Source organism: Ursus americanus, chromosome 1, assembly GCF_024610735.1.
Source record: "Ursus americanus isolate L20-20 chromosome 1, mUrsAme1.1.p, whole genome shotgun sequence".
Lineage (NCBI taxonomy): Eukaryota > Metazoa > Chordata > Mammalia > Carnivora > Ursidae > Ursus > Ursus americanus.
Window position 1 is genome coordinate 87348909 of NC_142127.1, and position 23328 is coordinate 87372236.

Sequence of the window (23328 nt, forward strand, 5' to 3'; positions counted from 1 at the left end):
AGTAAGGAGGGCACAGATTGCATGGTGCACTGGGTGTTATACGCAACTAATGAATTAAAAAAATAAAATATAAAAAAAAAACCTCAAAGATTTCCAAAATGCCCCCTAGGGGATAATACCGCCTCTGCTGAGAGCCACTGATCACAGAGACGCTGAAGACAGGAAGGGTGGGAGGGAGTGTATGAACCAGGTGCCCCCAGGAATGAGAGGAGTGAGTAGGCAGCCAGCAGCCAACAGCATCAAGAAGGGGAAAGGGGAGGTTAAATATGATGACATGCACTTCAAAGGGGCTGGGGCTTCTGAAGGATAAAGGAAGAGAGGTGCTTTGGAAGTGGTAATGGGGAGCAAGGAGGATGTGGACCTCACCTCCAGGCCCCATAGAATACAGTATATGGGAGAAAAAGCAGCTACCACTTGAGATCGCAAGAAACAGTGTCCTCAGAAGACAGCAGTTTCAATGAAAGAAGCACTCACAGAAGCTGCTAGCGATGGACCCTGAGGTCCGGAGGAAGGGCTGGGAAGATGGAGCCAGTGAAGAGAAGCGCAAGAGGGAAGTGGTGATTTGTCCATATCATGACGGTGATCTGGGAGGCTGGGCCCTGTGATGGGGAGTGAGAAGACTGGGCATTCACCCTGCAGCAACTGTCAGTGTAGGGGAGGCTGCTGGCCTGGCCTCTGGGGGGAAGAGCTGACTCACAGGAGCAAACAGCGATGAGTCACTCCAGCCTCCCCAATGTCAAGCAAAGAGATGGGATGGAAACATCTCAAAGCTTCTCCAACCTTGAACACACTGTGATTCTAGGAGACAAGATAGCCACCCACTGCCACTCTTTCCTCTAGTGTGACAACAGTTCCTGAGATTGGACTCTGGCAACAAGTTTTCAAGGGTTTCTTAGACAGTCTCCCTGTGGCCCAGTTGTTCCTAATTTTTTGGGTCATGTGCCCCTTTGAGGATCTGATGAAGGCTAAGGACCACCTTCCTGGCACAAAACCACACAGATGAATTTAAGGGTTCATAAATCTCCCGAAGACCACCAGTGGACCCCTTGATATGGCCTGTTTGACCAAGGAGGCCTCCTCTCCGCCCCCTGTCTCATCACCCAGCCCCATTCACTTCCTTCAATCTTGTGAATACGTGTCCTGTGTTCATTATTTCCACAAGTCTATTTGAACACTGCAGTGCTCTTTTCCCTGGACTGTAAGCACCTCGAGGACAGAGGCCAGGAATGGTTGAGGGTTGGGCAGCCAACATAGTAGCGGGAACTTAACAAAGCCTTGGTGATGATGGAGGAACAGGGGCCTCGGGGAGAGAGAGAAGCAGGATCTTTTGAAGCCCCAAACTAACTCTTTCCAATAACAGCCACTACACTTGATTCTTAATTAACTTCTCGATCAGACAATTTTACCCTGATTGAAGAGGGTGGCTTAAATTTTTGGTCTGAACGCTGCCTTCTAATTATCTAACTGTCTAGTGTTCAGGAAGTAATTAAACCACTTTAATGGATAGATGGCTGAAGGGGGGAAGGTGCACCTGTTTTTGTAGATAATGCTTGTTTGGCAAAAATGGGAAAAGCACAAACTACCTCTTTCGCCTCCATTCCCCTTAGCTCTTCCTCTGCTTCCTGCTCTACAAATCACTTACTGATTCCATGGATGGCAGGATAAAAACAACACAAAACAAAACAAAAATGGAGGAAGGTGGGCGGGGCTCATCCGATTGGGACAGGTGAAAATAGGGAGGTTGAAGAGATGGGAGAGAAGGAAGATGGGTTGGAAATGGCGGCAGATGGAGAGAGAGGCTGAAATTAGAAGAGGAGGAAAGAAAGCTATTGGTGAAGGGAGGCGGAGAAGCAATAGAAGAAGATGGACCATTAGAACACATGGCAATACGGGAAATTCAGTCCGTTTTGATCAGGTCCTTCTCTGGGGTTTTCTGTTTCATTTAATAGCGACCCCATAACCACCTACAAGGTGCCCAACCCTGGGCTGTATTGTGGAAAATCCAGTTCCAGAAGAATTGCCACCATCATCTCCCTGACATCTCTCCACCTTTGGGGGCAACTCTTCCTCACATCGCTGGAGGCTCCATCACTCTCAGAACACTTTGCTTGTCATCATAGCTCTTCCCACCGACCTCCAGCTGAAGTGGCCCTTTACTTAGCCCATGAGGAGGGGGGGAGGTGGCCACTGTGAGTGGGTGGTCCTGTCTGCTTGGCTCCTCCTGCCTCTAACTCACCCCGACTCAGCGCTGTCGGGGAGCCTTCAATCCTTGGTTGGGACCAGCATCCCATTCCTGCCCTTCTGAGTTTTGGCCATTGGCTCTTGCTGTGTCCAAAGCAGTGAAATACCATTTAATTCTATTTAGGTAATATTTCCTGAGTACTTACTATGTGCTTCTCCGAGCACCTGTGATGGAACAACAACAAAAAAACAAAACTGGTTCTTATCACGTATGGAGTTAACAGGCCAAGGCTAACTGAGAAGTCTGCAGAGAAGACTCTAGTCCCCTCAGCAATGCCCAAATCCTCCTTCCCACCTCTCATCTCCTGCTGGCTTCCTGATTTAAGTGGCAAAGAAAGTTACAGACAACTCTACAACGGCGCTTCTCAAACTGTAGCATGCGTCAGAATCAGCCAAGGAGCTTGTTAAGACACCGATTCCTGGGCTCTACCTCCAGAGAGTATGAATCTATAGGTCTTGGATGAGGCCTAAGGATTTGCATTCCTAAGCCGGTGCTGCCAGTGTGCGGACCACACTTGAGTAGCACTGCCTAGACCATGGTCCTTATCCTGGCCTACTGCCCCATGGAAGGCTCTAAATTTTGATCAAATAAAGAGCTATATGTAACTTTTTTAAAAAGCCTTATGTATTTATTTTAGAGAGAGAGAATCCCAAGCAGACTCCCCACTGAGCATGGAGCCCGACGCAGGGCTCGATCTCACCATCCTGAGATCATGACCTAAGCTGAAACCCAAGAGTCAGACGCTCAGCTACTGAGCCACCCAGGCACCCCAAGAGCTATAGGTAATTTTTAAAAATATTCTAGTTCCGGATGGGACAGACATGGATATGTGAGGTAACTAGAGAAATGGATACTTCCCTTCTAGACCCAGAGGACTTTGGGTCCCACAGTTCAGAGGCACCTCACCAATGAGCACATACCGGACATTCAGAGCATCTGCCACTTACCGGCCCTGAGGATTTAGGTAAGTCACTTCCTTTTCCCGAGCCCCAGGTCCTTCTTCAGTAAACTGGGACCGATACCTCCTTGCTTATAGGGTTGTTAGGAGATTACAGGAGGTAATGAGTCCTGCGTGCTCCTGCTTGGGGCTGCACCCAGCACGCATTTAACACGCAAAGCCACATGATATTGATTATTGTGGGCGCGGGGGTGGAAATTACAGGACAGAAAAAGCCCAGTCGTATCTTTTCCTCCTCCTCCATCGCCAACCCCGCTCCCAAGCACAAACACCTGTTCTGCCGACTCCTAACTGTCCTTCCCAATCCTCAGTCTGAGTCATTATTTCTAGATGAATAAGATGCTGGAGCTGAAAGGAGCTCTAGGGGCCAGCTGATTCTGTAGATGTGACAAGCCTCCACTCCCGGCTCCTCTGCCACCACCAGGAGCCTTCAGCAGTGCCAGGGGAGGGATTCTCCCCACCTGCAGAGTCACTCGCTGTCAGACACCTGCGGGGCAACACTTCACCCTGAAGCCCCACCACTACCAAGCTCAGCTTCCCGACGCTACCCCCAAGGGCCCAGCCCTGTCAGAACCTGCACCGAAGAACGTAGCAGGCAAGTGTGGGAAAGAAATCAATCTCACTAGCTAGTGTTGGGGGGTGGGGGTTAGGAGGCACTGTCATGAGATGGCATTGGCAGTTCTCCATGGTCACAGCTTCGTGCTCCTCGTGAGTGTAGCCAGGCCGTGCTCCTGGGAGCCCCTCCGAGGAGGTGGCGAGATATGGATCCATGGGTCTCCTTTGGGCAGGCTCACCTTGACCAGATGCTTTGGGTCTTAGTTTGGGTTACTCTTTCAGCAATAAAGACCCAAAGGACAGATGGCACTGAACTCTTTTGATGTGGGTGAAGTGAAGCTATCTTCCCCTTGTGTTTCTATCCTGTTGATGCCTCGTCAGTGTCCGGGGAGGGGCTGTCCCCTTGGAGGTGACTTCTATTAGAATTCCCTCCCCAGCAGGGTCCTTGCTGGACTGGTTGACCTTGGTCAAGCTGTACAGGATGTCTCTAAACACATCAGAGCCAGAACCATCCCAGCCCCTCTCCCCACTCAAGGCATTGCAGAGACCCATGAGAAGACCTTGGCTAAAAAAATCATCAAGAGCGCTGAGACTCCTTGAAATGAATGAGCTTAACTCAGTAGGACTGGGTAGGGAAGAGAAATATTCCTGGAACCCCAAATATCCCTGCATTGTTATAAGTGAGGGGTCCATTCCTGGAAGTGTGTACGTGAAGCTATGTCCCAAGATACTGTGGATTTTTTCTGTGGGGGTTCTCTAAAAGCTCAGAGCTATCTCTGTCTGGAAAGATACAGACAAAATTGCATTTCTCAGCCACTCTAGGTGATGGTGATGAAGGTCATGGTGATGATGGTGATGGTAGTCTGTACTTATGGAATGCTTACTATGTTCTGTCACTCTTAAAGGGCTTTGCAAATACACTCTACATCTCACAGAAATTCTATGAGGTAGGTGGTATTATCTCCACTTGACAGAAGAGGAAACTGAGCTCAGAGAGGCTTAGTGTCTTGCCCAAAGACACACAGCTTATACACGTAGTGGGACATAAACTCAGGTTCATCTGAAACAGAACGGTGCCATGTGTCTAGGCTCCTTCCTCCTCCATGCTCCAGGTTATGGGCAACCCCAGAGAGAGCAGCTATGGAGATAATTTTGTTTATAGTCTCTGTGTATGAGTATACAATTTCTATTTCAATTCACAATAAGATGTCTTTTGTGCTATGCATTTTAATGTATGGTTACAGTGTTATAACAGAGTGGCCAAGGATGTGGGCTTTGAAATCAGATGTAACTAGGTTCTACTTGTATGACCTTGGGTGATTTACCTCTTAGTCTTAATTTTTTTTTATCAGGAAAATGGGTATTTTACCAGTAACTACATCATAACGTTGTAGGAAGTAAATAAGATAAGGCACGTAAAATACTTTTTACAGTGTTTGGTACATAACGAATAGCAAATTTGGGTTATTTTATTATCATTATTATGAAATAAGTTTCACATGACTTCATCTTAAAGGAGTTATGTTAGAGTTACAAAAGTAATTGATTTAAGCAAGTGTGCCAAAATTCTATATCTAAAAAGAGTTTAAAATCCGAGGATTTTAAAAGACTACTCTGGGGGGGCACCTGTGTGGCTCAGTCAGTTAAGTGTCTGCCTTTGGCTCAGGTCATGATCCAGGGTCCTAGGATCAAGCCCCACATCAGGCTCCCTGCTTAGCGGGGAGTCTGCTTCTCCCCCTCCCCCTCCCCCTGTGTGTGTTTTCTCTCTCTCTGTCAAATAAATAAATAAAATCATAAAAAAAAAAAAGGCTACCCTTGGGAACTGGGGTATTCTTTCTTAGGCTATCCTAGTGCAGATCATTTCTGGAAATTTCTCAGTGACACAGTGTGTGACAAACATGACTAACTGTCCACCAAAACCCCACTCTTCTCTTTCTTAGTATAGAGTTGCCACTGAGAAGGAATGACATTACAGCACTTTGCACTCACTGGGAGCCGGGTGACCAGGACTGCATGTGAGCATTGGTCAGGTCAAAGTTTAAGAATGGGTATTGAGGGGCGCCTGGGTAGTGCAGTCGTTAAGCGTCTGCCTTCGGCTCAGGGCGTGATCCTGGCGTTCCGGGATCGAGTCCCACATCGGGCTCCTCGGCTGGAAGCCTGCTTCTTCCTCTCCCACTCCCCTGCTATGTTCCCTCTCTCGCTGGCTGTCTCTCTGTCACATAAATAAATAAAATCTTTAAAAAAAAAAAAAAAAGAATGGGTATTGAGGGCGAAAGTGTGCGTGTGTGTGTGTGTGTGTGTGTGTGTGCTTTCTCCATTCTTGCTTTTATTTTCTATTAGCTGGAAATAAAAGATTCAAAAGCCTAGGGGACTGTGGTCACAAAATGGAAGGAGCCTGGGTCCCTGAGTCTCTGTGTGGAGGAAAACCTTCCGCTGATCAGGAGCTTCCACTGCATTAAACCACTGAAATTATATATATATATATATATATATATATATATATATATATATATATATATATATATATATATATATATATATATATATATATATATAAATAAATACCTGCAGTGCTAGGGTAGGGGCCACAAGAGAAAAGCAGCTTTGGGTTCAATGTCATGTTTCACGTTGTCCCCAAAATATATTACTTGGCTCAAGCAGGCACCTTCTTTACCCGATTGGGGTTTTTTTCTAGCCATAGAAAAAACTGTCAACAGACATACATGCCACTCCTGAAGCCATTCCCAAGACTATGCTGTAGGCACTGAAGACAGCTCCCAAGAGGTGTTCCTAAACTATTTTAAGCCCCGTCGGCACACGGGAGTAAATGAATTGCCTCCCAAGGGGTCTTCTTTGAGGGGACACTGCTCACTTGGCGTGTCTGCTTCTCCATCAGTCGTCTGCACTTACCGAGCAGCTAGCAGCTCAGCGGTGGAGAAAGGGAGCCTTGCATAGTATGCCCTGGCCGGGGGAGGCCGGGGTGGGGGGAATATGAGCTAACAGTTCATCTGGAAAGTTGGATAAGCCATGTGCATTTAATGGAACAGAGACTGAACATCATCTTGGCATTTACGTGGCTGACGCTTATCAGTTGTTTGGTCTAGCCAACGTGATTGGGAATCCCCCCACTGCCACCATGATCAACTTCTGACAATTATGACATCTTCTTACAGTGGAGGTGACTTCAAAATCCTAGGATGTCAGACCTAGAAGTACCTTACAAGTTATCAGGTTTAACTGTCTCATTTTATAGATGCCTTAATGAACTATAAAAAGAAGAAATAACTCGCCCAAGGTCATAGAAGTAGTGACACATCTAATCTTCAGACCTAGATTTTCTACTTCCTAGCCTCTTCTGGGGTACTAGGCTGCCTTCTCCATATTTTCAGTTTATTAATCAGGGAATTAAAAGGTTTGACAGATGGGGTCATTTCTAGCCCAAGGGAAGGAAGAAAGGAAGGAATCTTTGTGCCAGGTAAGTGTTTTTTAGTTAATGTGAATTAAAATTAAGTTTGAAAAATCATGTTTTTGTAGTCCTGATTCTCCCACCCTTTGCCCACTTACTATAAATTAGAATTTGAATTCCTTTATCTCAGAGGGCAGGCACCAGATATCTCTAAATTATAGGAAAGAACTTCAATGAACAGCAGACAGAGGAAGCTTTGACAAAAGATTTTCTATAATTTTGTAAATTACCATATTCCACTGTTTTAAAGATTAGGAACCATCTCGGAAATGCTGTCCTTCTTTTCCCTGACCACATCCCACTCACAAGTAAAAAAACAAACATCTTAAGGATGAGGTCCTCTTTTTTGCAGATTTGACTTTTTGGTGGCCAATCTCTTGAGTCTGTGGAGTGAAAAAAAAATGTTTTTGGTGCCAAAGACCTTAATTAATTTGCTCTTGTTAAATCCTAATAACTTGACCCACTGGAGCAGAGACTGTCCCATTTGTTTGCTGGGAGGCTCTGTCAGCTCTTCTGCGGGGCACACAGCATCATTAGAGATGACGGAAGGGGAGGCAGGTGGCAGGAGGACATTCTGTGCAATCGGATCTTCTCATCGAAGGGACACAGGTGAGGGAACTAAACACCTTCAAGAAGAAGCACTGCTCCATATAACAGCCCACTCTCAATTATGTGAGGACATGGGGTCAGGCTCTCTAGGCTGTGACTGGCTTCTGGTCTGAACAGTTTCCACAAACCTTTATTGAGTGCCTACTCCAAGGGGAATCTACCCGGATCAAGTGTCTCCCATCCTGGTCACTGCTATTTATCAATGCTTCCTCCTTTCCATACGCCATTGTATTCAGTCCTCTCAACAATGCTGAGGATGGTGTTATCCCATTTCACAGATGAGGAAAGGGAAGCGGAGAATGGTTATGCAAATCACTCAAGGTCCCAAGGTTAGTAAGAAACCGAGCAACACGTGGTCTAGAACCTCAAGTAGCACACTCCTGCCACTCCAGAAACCCACCACCCTGGGTTTTGTGACTCATTCCCTCCTGTTTTTCTCATTCTCTATCTTCATCCATCTTTTAAGTGTATAATGTTCCCCAGGTCTCCATCCTTAGCCACCTACTCTTTGAATGCTCCTTCTAAGCTGTCTTATCAAAACCCACAGCTTTACCCACCTCTTACTCTTGACCCCCAAACCCGTGTTCAAGTTTGATTATCCAACTGCCTACAGAAATCTTTCTTTACCTCCCCCCCTTCTCATTAATCACCCATCCTCATCAGAACTGGTCCAATGCCCTCAAATCTTCCTCTACGAACGGGAGGCCATAAAAGGCCCTTTCCTTCTTCTACCAGAGACTCTTTCCTGGCAATGCCTAATCCTCTTTGCAACCCATAACGTACTCCATTTGCTTCGCTTCTACTGCAAACTCTATGCTTAGGAAATGCCTCTTACCTCACTGCCTGGATTTTAGGCTTGTGATGGGCCTTTTGTTTGGTGCTTTTGCCAAAGATTTACCTTTGGTTCCCCTTTGCCTCTCCCATTGCCAGTCCCATTCTCGTGCTCAGCTGTGGTATCCCCACTCAAGCCAGACCCTGGGGTTCCTACTTGCTTCAAAGAAGTTCATACAGTCTTATCTCATGCACAGCCTCAGTGCTTCTCAAGGTCATGCCATATACTTCTTCCCACTGTACTTTTTTGCATTTCTTTCCCTTTTGCTCAGACTATTACAAGCATTTTCCAACTGCCCCTCCCTGCCTCTGGTCTTTCCAGCTCTGGTCCATCCTCCCCACCGTTGCCTGAATTATCTCTTGAAAGCACACATACATCTGACCTCACTTCTTTCTGGTATAAAATCTTATCAGTGCCTCCCTACCACCAACAGGGTGAGGTCTGAGCTGCTTAGCCCATAATTCATGACACTGTGGGATTCGGCTCCTGCCAACCTCCACATCCCTATGGCCCATCACCCACCCTCCCACTCTCGCTCTTGACACGGAGCCATACACTGGCTCAAGCCTTCCTGGACTGCTCCAAGAGGGAGTTAATTGCTCTCTGTTCTGTTCCACATTTCTCTGTATCTTATCCTGGCTCCCACTGTGCTGTGATTTATTTGTAGACTGGGGAGCTCCTTGAGGGCAAGGACTGTGTCTCGTTCATTACTTTATTCAAGTTCCCTAGTTGCAGGAACAAAACCAGATGGCCAGGAAATGCTACTGAAGGAATGGCTATGACCATCCTGAGTGCCTTCTGACTCATAAATGATCAATGATTAACTTGTCTGCCTTCCCAGTGAAATGTAAGATCCTTAAGAGCAAGTGACTCTCTTACTGGGAGTGCCCTTTCAATAAATATTTTTTCAGCGAATGAATGGATTCCCTAAGTTCATGTTAACCAGGAGGCGTAGGTTCCCCTGCCCTAAGTTCCTTCCACCAGAGTGTCTCACAGGGCGACAAACTACCCAAATCTCATCTCGATTCCTTTTTTTTTTAAGATTTAATTAATTTATTTATTTGAGAGAGGGAGAGCACAGAGGGAGAGGGAGAAGCAGACTTCCTGCTGAGCAGAGAGCCCGACGCAGGTCTCGATCCCAGGACCCTGAGATCATGACCTGAGCCAAAGGCAGAGCTTAACTGACTGAGCCACCCAGGCACCCTCACCTCAATTTCTTAAAACTCCCTCTCAGTTGGTGTCAGAATAGCACTGATCAAAAGGGAGGCACAACAATGGCTAAACTCAAAGACCCTGAATAAAAGACAGGAGCAGCTAGGGCTCGCTACATTTCTATTGCTCAGCCATTACCCTGTGGGTCAAGGTATTACTGGACCAATTTCCCTTTAACCTGCCTCCCCATCCAAGCTCTGCATTTGTAATTTCACAGAGCAATCAGAGATAAAATAGGCAGTAGAAAGCACCCTGGAATTGGAGTCCAGGGTTTTTGGTCTAATTCTCAGCTCTGCCATTTGTTCAGCTATGTGACCTGGAGCACAATTACTTTAAGCCTTTCCTCACCTGTTAAATATGGATCGTAATACTTACCCTGCTCATCTTTTAGGGTTATTGTGCCCTTTCTAGGTTCTTCTCTGCCCTTGCAGGAGTTTGGGGGTTTGTTCTGTCCACAGCAACTTAGTTTTGGTTTTCACAATGGCACGGATTGGCCTAGGAAGTTAGGACTTTACCCAAGAGACATTTAATCTGTAGGGGCAGCTTGTCTCCCCAAAGGTACAACCATCTGATATAACCAAGTCTAGAGCCATCGTCCACAACCACGGACCCATGCTGCATCCAACAGAGAACGCAGATCTTCCTGGCACCCATTTCAGGCAAAATTCTTTGGTGAGAACCAAAGGCCTTTCCCTGGAGGTCAGCCACATGGACGTAGCCATGGATGGAGCTGATGTGGCTTCGTGGGAAGCAAAGTGACCATATCCCAGATTCTGCATCCTCTTGGCTTCATGGCAGAGCATATCTGCTGAGCTGGTGCTGGTGCCCAGTGGAGTGTCTCTTTGTGTCCTTCCCACTCTCAGGAGTTTTCCCCTAGAGCCCTCCTCTGATAAAAGGTAAGCCTATTTGTAAGGATTACTTAGAACTATATATTTCATGTTTACTCAAATTCTTTACTGTCTGAGGCCATTTAACAGTCTTAGAGAATAGACAAATTGTTCTTGGTGTCTGAAAAATAGAGAAAGTCCAAGGACTCGTTTTAACAGATGGTCTTATTCCTTTCTTACTCAGCCTTTTGAGCTAACACGGGGCTAGACTCATTTTCCTCCTTCTGGTGATAAATTTCTATCCAGGTACTGAATTGCTCCAACCATCCAAGGAGCTTGGGTCTATGGATATGGATTTTTTCATTCAACATTTTTTTTCAATCAGCATTTCTTGAGAATACTCATCTCTCCCATTATCACTTCAACCTACTTTCTGGTAAGGAATCATCTCTTCCTCTGCCCATTCTGTCACATCATTTTCTCCCACTTTCTTAGGACTTCTGGAAGGAAAACTTCCCTTTTCCCATAGAAAAAAAAGCTAATTGAGTGTTAAAACTGATGACCACCTCCACAGTAATACAGGTGTCACCCTGTGACTCTCTTGTCCATGTTGTTCATTTTCCTGCAGTAAGACGACCACATTATGCTTCCTTCTGGCTCACCTAGCCAGGTCTCTTTCCCTGTTTTAGCTCCTCTGTCTTGCACTGGTTCAGGGAAACAGGTCTGTGTGGCCAGAAGTCCAGATTCATGGACAGAGGCAGGAGGTGGTAAGATAGAGGTGATGGCATACTTGCTCCTTCTCTCAAAACAAACTAGACCCTGGGTTGGCATTCTGGCTTGTTTCCCTGGAATTCCGATGAAGGTGGAGTGTCAGCTGTGTTACAACCTTCCCTAGGTTGGAGGTAACCCCTGATTGGTGGCTGCTTTACTGTGAATGCCTGGTGGGAGGCTGGAGCTTTGAGCTTCCCTGAGCACAGTGACACTTGTAACAGCATATGACTTTTGTGGGGAAACTGTCAATGTGGATCCTGTACCCACTATTGTGGGTCTCATCTCCTTCCCGAGCTATCATCTGGGGGCTGAGAGACTAGCCCTGGACTAGGATATGGAGGGCAGTAAGGACTCCCCTGCAGAAGTAAGCTGGACCTGACTTGTGGAGGCTGTGGCTCCTGTCCTAAATTCCTCTAGGTGAGCCCAGTGCCAAGGGTACAGTCTGGTAGTTCTGTGAGTCTAAGTGTCTACCTGAGCCTAAAAATAAATAACAGTGCTGGTCCGCATTCCGGGCTGCACCTGACTGTCCTTACCAGAGAGCCCCTGAGAGACTGATACTTTATAACTACTTATGCAGCACGGGGCGTTTTTCCTCAACTGGCCAGAACACCACAGAAGAGAAGTGACTCATACCTGAACTTCACCCTTAAAACGACCATCATCACCGCTGATTATCATCACCGATATCAAAACCACCGTCATTGCAACCATCACAAGAATTTGCTTGTGCATTTCAACTACTGTCCATCATCTTCCACTCTCTTCTTTAGATCACACATTACTTTCTTTTTGATTTTGCCTCCTGGAATTTTCTCCTATGGACAAGCTCTTTTAGAAAAACACTAAACTGAGAGTCCTGCTCTGCTGCCTGAATCAGCCTAAGACAAATCCTTCAGTATCAGTTTCCCCATCTGAAAAATGGGAAAAAAATTATTGCCCCTGGGGAAATGGTCTGACAACTGAATTAGCTCCAGTTACAATCAACAAAATGATAGAGCAGTCTAAACTCTTTAGAGGTGACCTAGTCTAAATATAAATATATCTGACCACTTTGGGTTGGCAATAAAAGCACTTATGGTCCCTATGCAGCCCCCTCCTGTCCAATGGCTATCTCTAGGCAGCCACTGGCTTGTCAGAGCAGAATAGACAGATCATTGCTGTGGCTTTGCATCCTGGGAAATTATGTTTTCCTAAAAGCTTGGAAGGAAGGAAAGCAATATGAAAACTCTCAATATTTAGCTCATTGTGCTTCTTCCAGAAATTCGGTGACTGAGTGCCATATATATATGAAGAGAAAGAATTTGAGAGATAGAAGTGGGTTGGAGGGAGGCAGATGGAGAGGAGCCAAGAAAGAGACAGAGGACAATGGTTCTGTGGAGCCCTACTCAGAGGGAGACAGTATGAGCAGGAGAGACCAGGGTGCCAGGAAGGCCCAAGCAGGGGTGATGCGTGGCTCAGAGCCACAGGGAGCAGGCCTGTTTTTGAGAGCTCTTCCTGTAAGTGGGCCCAGGTGCACTCAAAGTTGCAGGTGGCACCTGCAGATGTCCCATAATTGACACCGAAGACTCCTGCTCTATGATGCAAGAGGATAATGGAAAGAACACTGGATTGCCGATCAGGAGACCTTGCTTGTAATCCCAGCTGAGCAAGCTTGAGCAGATCACTTCCCTTCTCTGGGCCCCAGTTCTCTCAACTTCAAAACAGGAGTTGTACCGGTTGATCTCATGCTCTCTTCTACCTTCACTTCTCTCAGTCTTCAAATCTATGAAGCCCTGAATGTAGGTGGTCTTTATGCTCCTCTTTCCCTCCCATGCTCCCTCCAGGGGAGGAGGAATATGCTTCCCTCGCCCACCCCCACACTGGTGTTGGGCTCGTTGATGACTTGCATCGGCCCATGGGCTGTGGGCAGAAGGGACGGTGGGCCAGTATTGAGCAGAAGCTTCGAGAGGCCCTGCAAGCTTCCGCCAGTGCGCTTGTGCTCCTGTACCTTGCTAGAAAGGTACACCCCAGCAGTCCCTGCCCTTTTCGCCCAGGCCCCAGCATGAGGAGCCACTTGGAGCGGGCTGGAGCCCAGCGCAGAGTCAGAAGCTAAGCCGGGCCAAGCCCAGCTGAGCCACGGCCGTCGTGCAGACCCAGCCACGGGAAATAAAGGCCTGCTGCTGTGAGACACTGCAATTCTGGGGCTGCCTGTTACCGCAGCCAAAGCTGACTAATACACCACGTGACAGGAGAGCAAGTCCAGGAGAAGTGCACATCAGGGACCAGTCAAAAGCCTGCCTGAAGGAGAACGAAGGGCAGCTGGAGAGGCTCCTCCAGGCCCTCCGCTGCTGCCCCCCTCCGTGCCAGAGCCGTACACCTCCATATGGAGACACACCTGGTTTCTGGCAGCCACCAGCCATGCCTCAGCAGGGTAGGAAGGGATTTTGGTGGAGGGGGAACCAAATTAGAATGCTCAAAGTCAAATTCCTCCCCATCCACAGTCCTCTCTTCCACAGTCCTCCAAACCGAGGCAGTCGGTCTAGGTGCCATAAAAGGCTGTCTGTAGAAAGGCTCTTGAGCTCAGGCATTGGCTTAGCTAGCAGGGAGAGGCGGCAAGATGCTTAGACAAGTATCCAAGTGCCAGCATCACTGGTCTCTGGCTGCTGTAATCAGCATGCAAGTCGCCAGGCCTCTCTGACTCCTAATATTAAAGAACCCCAAAGAAATTCACATAACATTCTCCCAGCAAAATTCTAGCTAATAGATGTTTTCCTGCCAAATGGAGCAGTGTAGCATATCTGATATAATATACAAACTAAAGCCCAGAGAAGACAACTGTGGAACTGTAGTGCTGTCAGCATGATGGCCTAGGGAATAACCTGAGACTTCCAGGTTAGGATATATGACCAGTGCTTAACTGTGCTTTGTGTCATTGAGAGAAAACCAGGACCTGGGTCACCTGAATGACCACTCCAGAGTTGAAAACCACAAGCATTTGTTGGGAAAAACAAAAAGACCAGCCCTTTGCCAATCAACCTCACATAATAGAAGAGGAAGGAACATAGGTTTGGGGATGGTGTAAGGGAACAGGCAGGAATTAAATGGAGTTTCCAACGTTTTTCCTAAAACACCAAAGACTTATCTAGAACAGAAACATATGTAAATGGATAAAAGCACCGAAACTCAAGGTGAAGCAAAGTTGAAGACTCAGAGCCTGTCTGCACTGCATGCCATTGCCCACCCCCAAAACTGGTTCCTGAAGCTGTGTGTGGAACATCAGGACTACATAGAGTTTGAAAACCACTAGACTAGAGAAATCTGAGGCATTAGGAGAGGCTCATGGAAAGCCAAAAAAAAAAGGGGGCGCAGGTATCATGATGGCTTTTTCTGGGCATTTTGCTGGGAAGTGAATGGAATTGAAGGTGTAGTCATCCCTTGTCATGGCTTGACAACCATGGAGCACACAACAGAGAAGAGGGCTTCCACTTTCCGTTTGAGGCAGACAGACTGACCAACCGACCTTTCTCAAGTCTTCTTAGAGGCAAGCCTCCTTACCCTTATCTTCAACTGAGCAAGAGCAGATTTGCTTGGGAAAGATTTAGATCTTCCTCCTTTGGCCTGCCTCCTCCCCCCACCCCACTGACCCCTCAAATCTAAAGTGCTGGCTCCTCCCGAGCTTAGAGGTCTCAAGCCTGTGCTTTGACCTTTCAGAGGGAGGCATCCCGAGAGACTCGTCTAGCTCACCAGCATGTGGCTCCCCACTTCCCATAGAGACAAGCCCCCAGACCCACCTATGCACACCACATCCATGAATCCGTACATCCCATAGCAGATCTGGAAGAGGAGGTCTTGGCGCTGCCATTTTGCTGAGGGACTGAAGGTTGACCAGATAAGCCAAGAGATACTGGCGATGAGGAAGAGGGAACCCAAGATGGCGGCTGCAATCTGAACCTTCTCAATGACTGTCAGAGAGATGGCCTGCCACTGCAAAGAAGACAAGGACAGGTTAGCTGTTGCTTGGATGCCCTTACCCCATTTCCATCCCATTCCCATCGCTCTTTCTTCTGCCACCCCAACCTCTTACCTCGGGTTCAGGATTTAATACAAGTCTTTTCAACTTGGAGTACAATGGCTATTGTTACAAGTTTCTGAGTTTTATGTTGCACTTTAAATATGGAGGAAACTGATAGCACAGCAGATGGTCAGAAGTTATTGTAGGGAGGGGGTTCTGGGCAGCCGTGGCTGGGAAGGAAGGCCTTTATAATTGATTATAATACAGACAGAGAAATGAAAAGGGGGAAGTGAAAGTGCAGAGCCAGAGTGGGTGGTATTCTAGGGCCCGGAATATTCTTTTCAGAGCCACACTGTTTATTTTCACACTAATAGGGCACAGGCCTTTCTTTTACTTATTTTCTACAACAACACCTGGCATGTCATTTAATATAAATGCTAGAGATTACCAATTCAACAGACAAGGAGGGGACACAGGATGTGGGGGAGAGATAAGAAAAACAGTATAATTTACTGACTATATATGAGCACTGAGATTACATTTTTTAACAGAAAAAGCACTATGCTAACAGCAGTATTGATGGATGGACTGAAGGCTGGGGTGTGGGTGGGTTTCAACTCTGAAATCCTATGATTCTATGGCTGGCCTCAGTAGCACAGGCCTATATGATTCTGGAGTTGGATTTTAGTTTGGGATTTATTCATGTTCTCACTCAATGAATCTGTACTCTGCTAGGTGCTGGAGATAAAGCAGTAAGCAAAAACATATATGATTTCTGTCCTTGGAATTTATAGCCTAGGGAAAACAGATGATCAAATAATTATTTACAACTACAGTTTATCGGCATAAGCGAGGGAGACACACAGAACTATGAGAGCCTTTGATCGGCAAATTCAACTTGTCAGAAGAAACAATGCTGGAGTTGATTAGGCAAAGAGAGGAGGGAAGAGTGCTCTAGGCACAGGAGAAAGCATGTGCAAAGGTCCTGTGGCAGAAAAAAAGTATAGTGAGTATGAAAACCTGGAAGAAGACCAGAAAGGGTGGAGCAGAGAGAGAGCAAAAGGGAGTGTGGGGTGAGACAGCTGGGAAAATAAGAAGAGAAGACCTTGAAGAATATGCACAGAATTTTGGCTGTGTCCTAAGAATAAACATGACGCTATGCGAAGGTTTTAAGCAGGGAAGTGACAGGATCCCATTTGGGAAGGCAGAGGGCAGGACAACCTTCTGATTGTCAGGATTCGTGTAAAGCCCTGCAGAGAACACCCCCAGCAGGCATTTCAGCCTGAGCCCCCAGAAAAATCAGACAACTTTCCATCTGCCAATAGTGAGTCCTTCCTCTGCACTAAATGGCATGGAGGCAAACACTGAGTCTGGCTCCAGGAGGACTGACCAGCGGGCCCTCAGGAATTATAACCATTGGAATACATTTCACTTGCTGTTCTAGATGTAGGACATCCGCCTTTACATTTAATTGTACAGACAGCATCCCATTACAGGTAATTGGGCCTTTAAATTTTCCACTGCTTCCCCCAGCCTGGGGTTACACAAAGCAAGGGAATTTTCCAGAAGATGGCCTGATCCTATGGACTCCTCTCAAATACTGCAGCGCGAGTGCTTTCTCCAGAGCCTGCCTCTCTGTCCGTGAAGAGGGTTCCTGACTGCGCTTTGGGTTTTGACCACTGAGTCATCAACGACCTTCACTTCCTCCTGCACCAGACATCAATGCCCCCAAATATAGAGACACAGAAAGGTCCCCTTAATCCCTAAAGCCACCCTAATCCCTAGTCGCCCAAGCGAGCTGTAGAATGTCAGCAGGCCCCTGGCTACAGTCTGAAGCACGATGCGGAGGGAACAGGGTGGGTGCTGTAGACAGACTCTCCTCCTGTCTGTCCCATGTGAGCCTCTGCGGGAGGGGTGGGGACCAGAGCTGCAAACAGCAAGAGAGAACAAGAGAGCTCTGAAATCTTACAGGGAGGCTGGGGAGGGGAGAAGGGCTCCAGAGACTCTGCTACCCCCAACACGGGGGCTTCATTCCAAACGAGGTTCCGATCTCAGTATCGTGAGACACCCCCCCCCCCCGGAACTGCAGCGCCAGAACGGGGCTTTTCCTTCGACCCCAGAAAGGGGCTGTGGGCGAGGAAGGGGTCAGGACCCCGTTCTGGCCGAGCTCCAGTCACCTAATAGAAGTCAGTAAGTCATAGGACTGTCAAGTTGCCCTTTCATAAAAATGGACAAATTGGCCCTTCCCACTCCCTAGAGAACTGGGAGGGTTGAATGAAAGAACTCTTCGAGGGGGACAGGCGCCGTCATTTCCACTCTTCAGTATGTTTGAGCAAAAATACAGCGACGCGTGTCCTGGTGGGGCATTCCTTCTTTTTTTTTCAGGTGGGACATTGCTAAGCGCACTGGGCACAGCTGCGCCTGAGCACCGAAGGTCGGAGGAGTCGGACCGCTGTGTGCAAGCCCGCCCCGCCAGGGTGACCGGCGGCAGACTGCGCCGCCACCGTGTCATCTGTAAACTGTGCGGAAGAACAGTGCCCTCCGCACCGGGTTGTCTCCGGTGCGGAGTGAGATAACATACGTGAAGACGGAGAGCGACTAGCCCCCGGGAGCACTGACCAAGTGTTCGTTAATGTAACTACATTCGGGTGCAGCCGAGAGGGGGCGGAGCAGCCAGGGAGCCCCAAGGCCACCCCGCGATGCCTCTCTCAAGGGCTCTTCTGCTAGGCACGGAACCTGGCAGAGTAGCACTGAGATAACGTGCCGCGGTGAGCACTGTTTCTCACCACTTTGTATGGGGCTTGGACCGCGAGGTGAGGGACCCGAGACGTGGGAGAAGCCTCCCCGCTTTGACAGCAGAGGCAGCCCTGGCACCCCAGCCCTGGCTCCCCTTGCTTGCAGGAGGGCCCGCCTGCTCGACCCCGGCTGCAGGTGCTTCCCCTGGGCTGTGGGAGCACGAGCTGCTCCACTGCACCTGTCTCACTCTCAGCGGGCCAGAGAAGCCCAGGACACACAGCGGGGACAACCTGGACCACAACTATACAATACAGCTGCTAGGCCCAACTACTTCCTTCTTCTGGTGCTATTCGGAAAAGTGCAATGGCGTTTACTGAGCACACGTCAAGCATTTCCAGGAACAACAGAATCAGAGGGAGTCCCCAGTGCCTAGAAACTCACAGTGAAAGACATGTTAGTCACTTAAATTCATGAATCAGTATTGTCAATACTGCCATGTGCTCACCATACTTAAGAGATCAGAATAACCTTTTCTTTTTTTTTCTTTTTTTTCCCCCAGGAAAAAAATTATCCCTAAATGGTTTTTCATTTCATGAGTCAAGGTCCAGTGCCTGTTTATGAGCCAAGGGGGTATTTTGGGGTGGGCCTGTGGATTCGGACTCTGACCCTTTCCCAAGTCTTGAAAGAGCTGAGAAGGGAGTGAATGCACCCCAGAGGGCATGGAGTCTCACAACACCGCGATTTTAAGCACTTCGAGATTTGAAATGAATGACTAAAGATGGGACCAGCTCAGGGAGAGGCACGTCTCCTTCTCAGCCCTTCACAGACATCAGCGTGGCTGAGGTGCTGGGAGTTGTAATGCCTCCTTCCAGAAACGATGACCCCTGCTGGCCTACAGGCCTATGCTGGCACTCACACACACACACACACACACACACACACACACACACACACACACACACTCATTCCTGGCAGTGCCTCACATAAAATGCCACAGTGTTTACACTAGAATGCCTGGATGCTGTAGCTCCAGGCTTCGGGCTGTCCCTGCATGCGAAGACCCCAGCCCCACGGTCGCACCAAGCCACCGCCCTCCTGGGCTGGCAGAAGCCACTGTGCCCCCTCCCCCTGAGAAGGGAGGAGCGAAGCCACGGTGCGGGGCGCAGGTGTGCGGGCTCCTCCGTTATGTGGCCGCTCAGCGGGCAGACAGTGCGTGTCCGGAGGTGTTTTCAGAAGCAAAGCGCTCTCTATATGTGGGTGCGCCTCGCAGGGAGAGCCCCGTTGGGTCTGGAGGATTTACGAGGTGGGGCAGGGCCCGCCAGCAGCGCTGGGGGTGAGGGATGTGTGCGGGTAGGGCAGGAGGGTGGGGAAGGGCGGGCGTGCAGCCCTGTCCCAATCCGTGGAATCCGTGTGGCAGGCCCCACCCCAGCCCCGCCGCGCTGCCCTTGCCCCTGACGGTAGCCCCCTCTCAGTCCCCCCTTTTCCTTCTTCCTTCCATTCTGTTTCTCACTGCCTCCCTCTCCCATCTCCTCTGCATTTTGCTCTGGTCCCTTGTCACAAGGACTGTGGGCCATGGACCAGCAGCATCAGCACCACCCAGAGATTGTGAGAAATGCAGAATCTCCGGCCCTGCCCCAGACTCCTGAGTCACCATGTTAACAGTGTTAACAAGATTCCAGGTGAACTGAATGCCCCTTAAAGTCTGGGATGGGCTGCTGAGTCTCCTCCTCCTTATTTCTTCTTTTCCTTCCCTTAGCTTTCCCTCAGTCTTCCTCTCTCATCTCCCGCTCTGTCTTTTTTTCCATCCTGCTCTCATCTGTCCTCTGGTCTGTCCCTCTTTCTTTTCTTTTCCTCCCTTCTTTTTCTCCCTCCTTTCTTTTCTTTCTGTTTTCATTCACCCATCCATCCACCCATCCGTCCACCCATCCATCCATCCAACCACCCATCCATTCATCCATCCATCCATCCATCCATCCATCCATCCACCCGTCCGTCCGTCCATCCATCCATCCAACCACCCATCCATCCATCCATCCATCCATCCATCCAACCATCCACCCACCCATCCATCCATACATCCATCCATCCATCCATCCATCCATCCACCCATCCATCCACCCATCCATCCATCCACCCACCCATCCATCCATCCGCCCATCTGCCCGTCCATCCATCCACCCATCCATCTGCCCATCCATCCGCCCATCCATCCATCCAACCACCCATCCATCCATCCAACCACCCATCCATCCACCCATCCATCCACCCATCCAACCACCCATCCATCCATCCAACCACCCATCCATCCATCCATCCACCCATCCATCCACCCATCCATCCATCTATCCACCCATCCATCCATCCAACCACCCATCCATCCATCCAACCACCCATCCATCCGCCCATCCATCCGCCCATCCATCCACCCATCCAACCACCCATCCATCCATCCAACCACCCATCTATCCATCCATCCATCCATCCATCCATCCATCCAACCACCCATCTATCCATCCATCCATCCACCCATCCATCCACCCATCCATCCCTTAGCTCACTGATCCTGTCTACCATCTAATTCTTCACACATCTTTCCTTCTAAATTTTTCCTGTCTTTGCGCCATCCCTTTTTCTTCTTTCTAAGGCTGAGGAGAAAACACAGGAGCCCTCCTCCCATCCGCCTGCATGCCACTGCGATCATGCCCACCTAGCCCATCTTGTTCCTTTTCTCCAGGTTGCCCTGGACTCTAAGGGAAAAGCACCATCCCACCCCGGTCGTACCTGCAGAGGATTTTTTGTGCTTATGGCGATGACGTGGTACTTGTAGTAGCACAGCTCGCAGCTCCAGCAGCCCCGCTCGCTGATCCACTTGATGAGGCAGGGCTGGTGCGTGCACTTGACGGAGCCATCGCAGCGGCACGGGCTCAGCAGCTCCCCCTGCAGGCAGAGAGGCAGAGGGTGGTGAGTTCCTGGTCTGGGGTCTGGTGAATGCGTGGCAGCTGGAGTGATGGTTTGGGTCACCCAGGTAGGACAGACCACACCATTAGACCAGTCACCGGCTTTGTTGGGAAGCACCAGAATCCACGGGGAACAGGACAGCCAGGCAGCTTCAGAGAACTCAACTAACATTTTGGAGCCTTGGCCACCATCGGGTGCTGCCCAAGTCCTAGGGTGACTGTGAAATGAGTGCATCAATTCTTATGGAAACCCTCTGTCATCCAAAGCCATCTGTCAGTCTGACGGACTTCTCTGTGAAGGGGTCTCAAACTTGGATGCCCTCAGACCCAGACAGACCATCCAAGAGACACAAGGCAGCTAGTAGGGACTGGGGCCAATGTAAGGCCCAGACCCCAAGTTAAAGGGACAGCCACCAGCAGCTCCATTCCCCTAGATCTGGGCTTCTGGGTGGCAATTTTTATGTGAGTCTCCCAATAGTGAAATGTCAACAACAAAGGCAGGTCTTCTAAATATATTGTGAGGGTCATTTTGCCCGGGTTTGGAGCTGTGGTCCGGAGGCTTCATACTCCCCTGCAGGCCAGCACATGGAGACCCAGGTCCCTCTGTGAAGTCCCCTGCCCTGGGTCCCTGAGTGACAAAAGCTTGGCAGGTGGGGGCAGGCCTGAATCTCAGGGATCTAAGCAGTGGGATGTGTATCCCTCCAGGAGTGTCCTTGGGGCCTGGCTGGGAGGGGCCGCAAAGCCTGTCTGGGGCAGGTCTGGAAGCAGGGAGGCCGAGGAACTGGTCCAGTGAGATGGCGGCAGGATTTGAAGCCCCTCGTGAGTGGACCACAGAGATGGGCTCAGCCACCAGAACACCCTGTGACCACATGTCAATGATGGTGACTGAAGGTAGTGGGTGCTGGCTTCCTGCCAGGCCTGACATGGTGGCCCCGAAGTGCCTCTGGGAGCCTCCACAACCCCTTTCCTTTCTCCCCTCCCTTTTCCCTCCCTCCCCCTCTGTGTTGCCTTTCCCCCTCCTAGCTCAGAGCCCATGGTTTCCGCTCGCTAAATCCCACCGACTCAACTTCCTCATTTACTTTCCTAGAGAGGTAAGCAGTTGGGCCCACCCCCTCCCCCAGCCTGGGCTTCCTTCTGACCTACCCCAGGGCTCCCTTTCTCCGTACTCCCTATGCCTTCCCTTCCCACCCCCAACTCATTTACTGTAGATTCAGCCCTTCCAGCTCAGTCCTGTCAAAGGACCCAGAAGATGTTCCTGAGCCCCACACTGGTGTTTGCAATTTGGCCACTTAAACCGTGTCCCTGCTAATTTGGAGAGTCCATCATTCAGGAAACCACATCTTGCTCCTAATTTTGGCTAAGCAAGCACAGAAGCACCTGACCTATAAAACATATTTAATCATGTTCTTTGCCGTAGACTGTAGAACCAGCTGTTTCCTGCAAAGACGCACAGAATCATCTTTCCCTTCCAGTTCAACCCCTGTGACTCGAAGGCCACACCTTGGCCTGGATGAGGTCTAGAATATTCTTTTGTACCTGGTCTGTCTGTCAAACTGCTTCTCATCTTCACCATAGTTCCAATGCTACCTCCTACAGGGAGTCGCCCCTGACTTCTCCAGGTCGAGCGCCTTGTGCTGAGTGCCTTGGGTGTATCCCTGTTACAGCACTAGGCGCATCCTCATAAGGATCTGAGGCCTGTCTACTTGTCAGAGAAGCCCTGGAAGGCGGGGATGAGGGGTTGTTCACCTTTGGACCCTATCCCCCCCATGCCTAGCCCTACTCCCTGAAGGCTCTCAACAACATCTGTGTTTGAATGGGTAAATGAAAAACTTAAGTTTCTGCTCAGGTTCCCTGCACTGTCCTGAGGAACAGGGGAGATGCCTACTGCATGAGACTGGGAACCAAGTCCAGTCGTGGACCTCCAGACCCCAGCTCAGTGCCCAGCACTCAACGTATATGCATGCCATGAATGAACTTGGTAGCAGAAATGCTCAGAGTGCCCCCGCATAACCCTTCCCAGTTCCCCGCGCTGCTCCTTCTGTATTGACGGGCCCCCTTCGCTGTAGCTCCCGCCCTTCCCATGCCCACTGTGGTAGCACGTCCCCCGTTTGTCTCTGGGCTACCGCACCGTGACCCCTTACAGGGACGATAGCTTATCCACCTTTGCAACCT

The 23328-nt window shown here is 49.2% G+C and overlaps 1 protein-coding gene across 1 annotated transcript in view; it reads right to left on the reverse strand.

The window, feature by feature from the left end:
• MARCHF4 (membrane associated ring-CH-type finger 4) overlaps window positions 1–23328 on the reverse strand; it is a 105987-nt gene that overhangs the window by 4068 nt on the left and 78591 nt on the right. Inside the window, exons 2-3 of the mRNA XM_045806143.2 lie at window positions 20981–21136; window positions 15243–15435 (exon numbers count right to left, since the gene is read on the reverse strand). Coding sequence (XP_045662099.1) covers window positions 15243–15435; window positions 20981–21136 — 349 coding nt within the window. The remainder of the gene's footprint in view (window positions 1–15242; window positions 15436–20980; window positions 21137–23328) is intronic.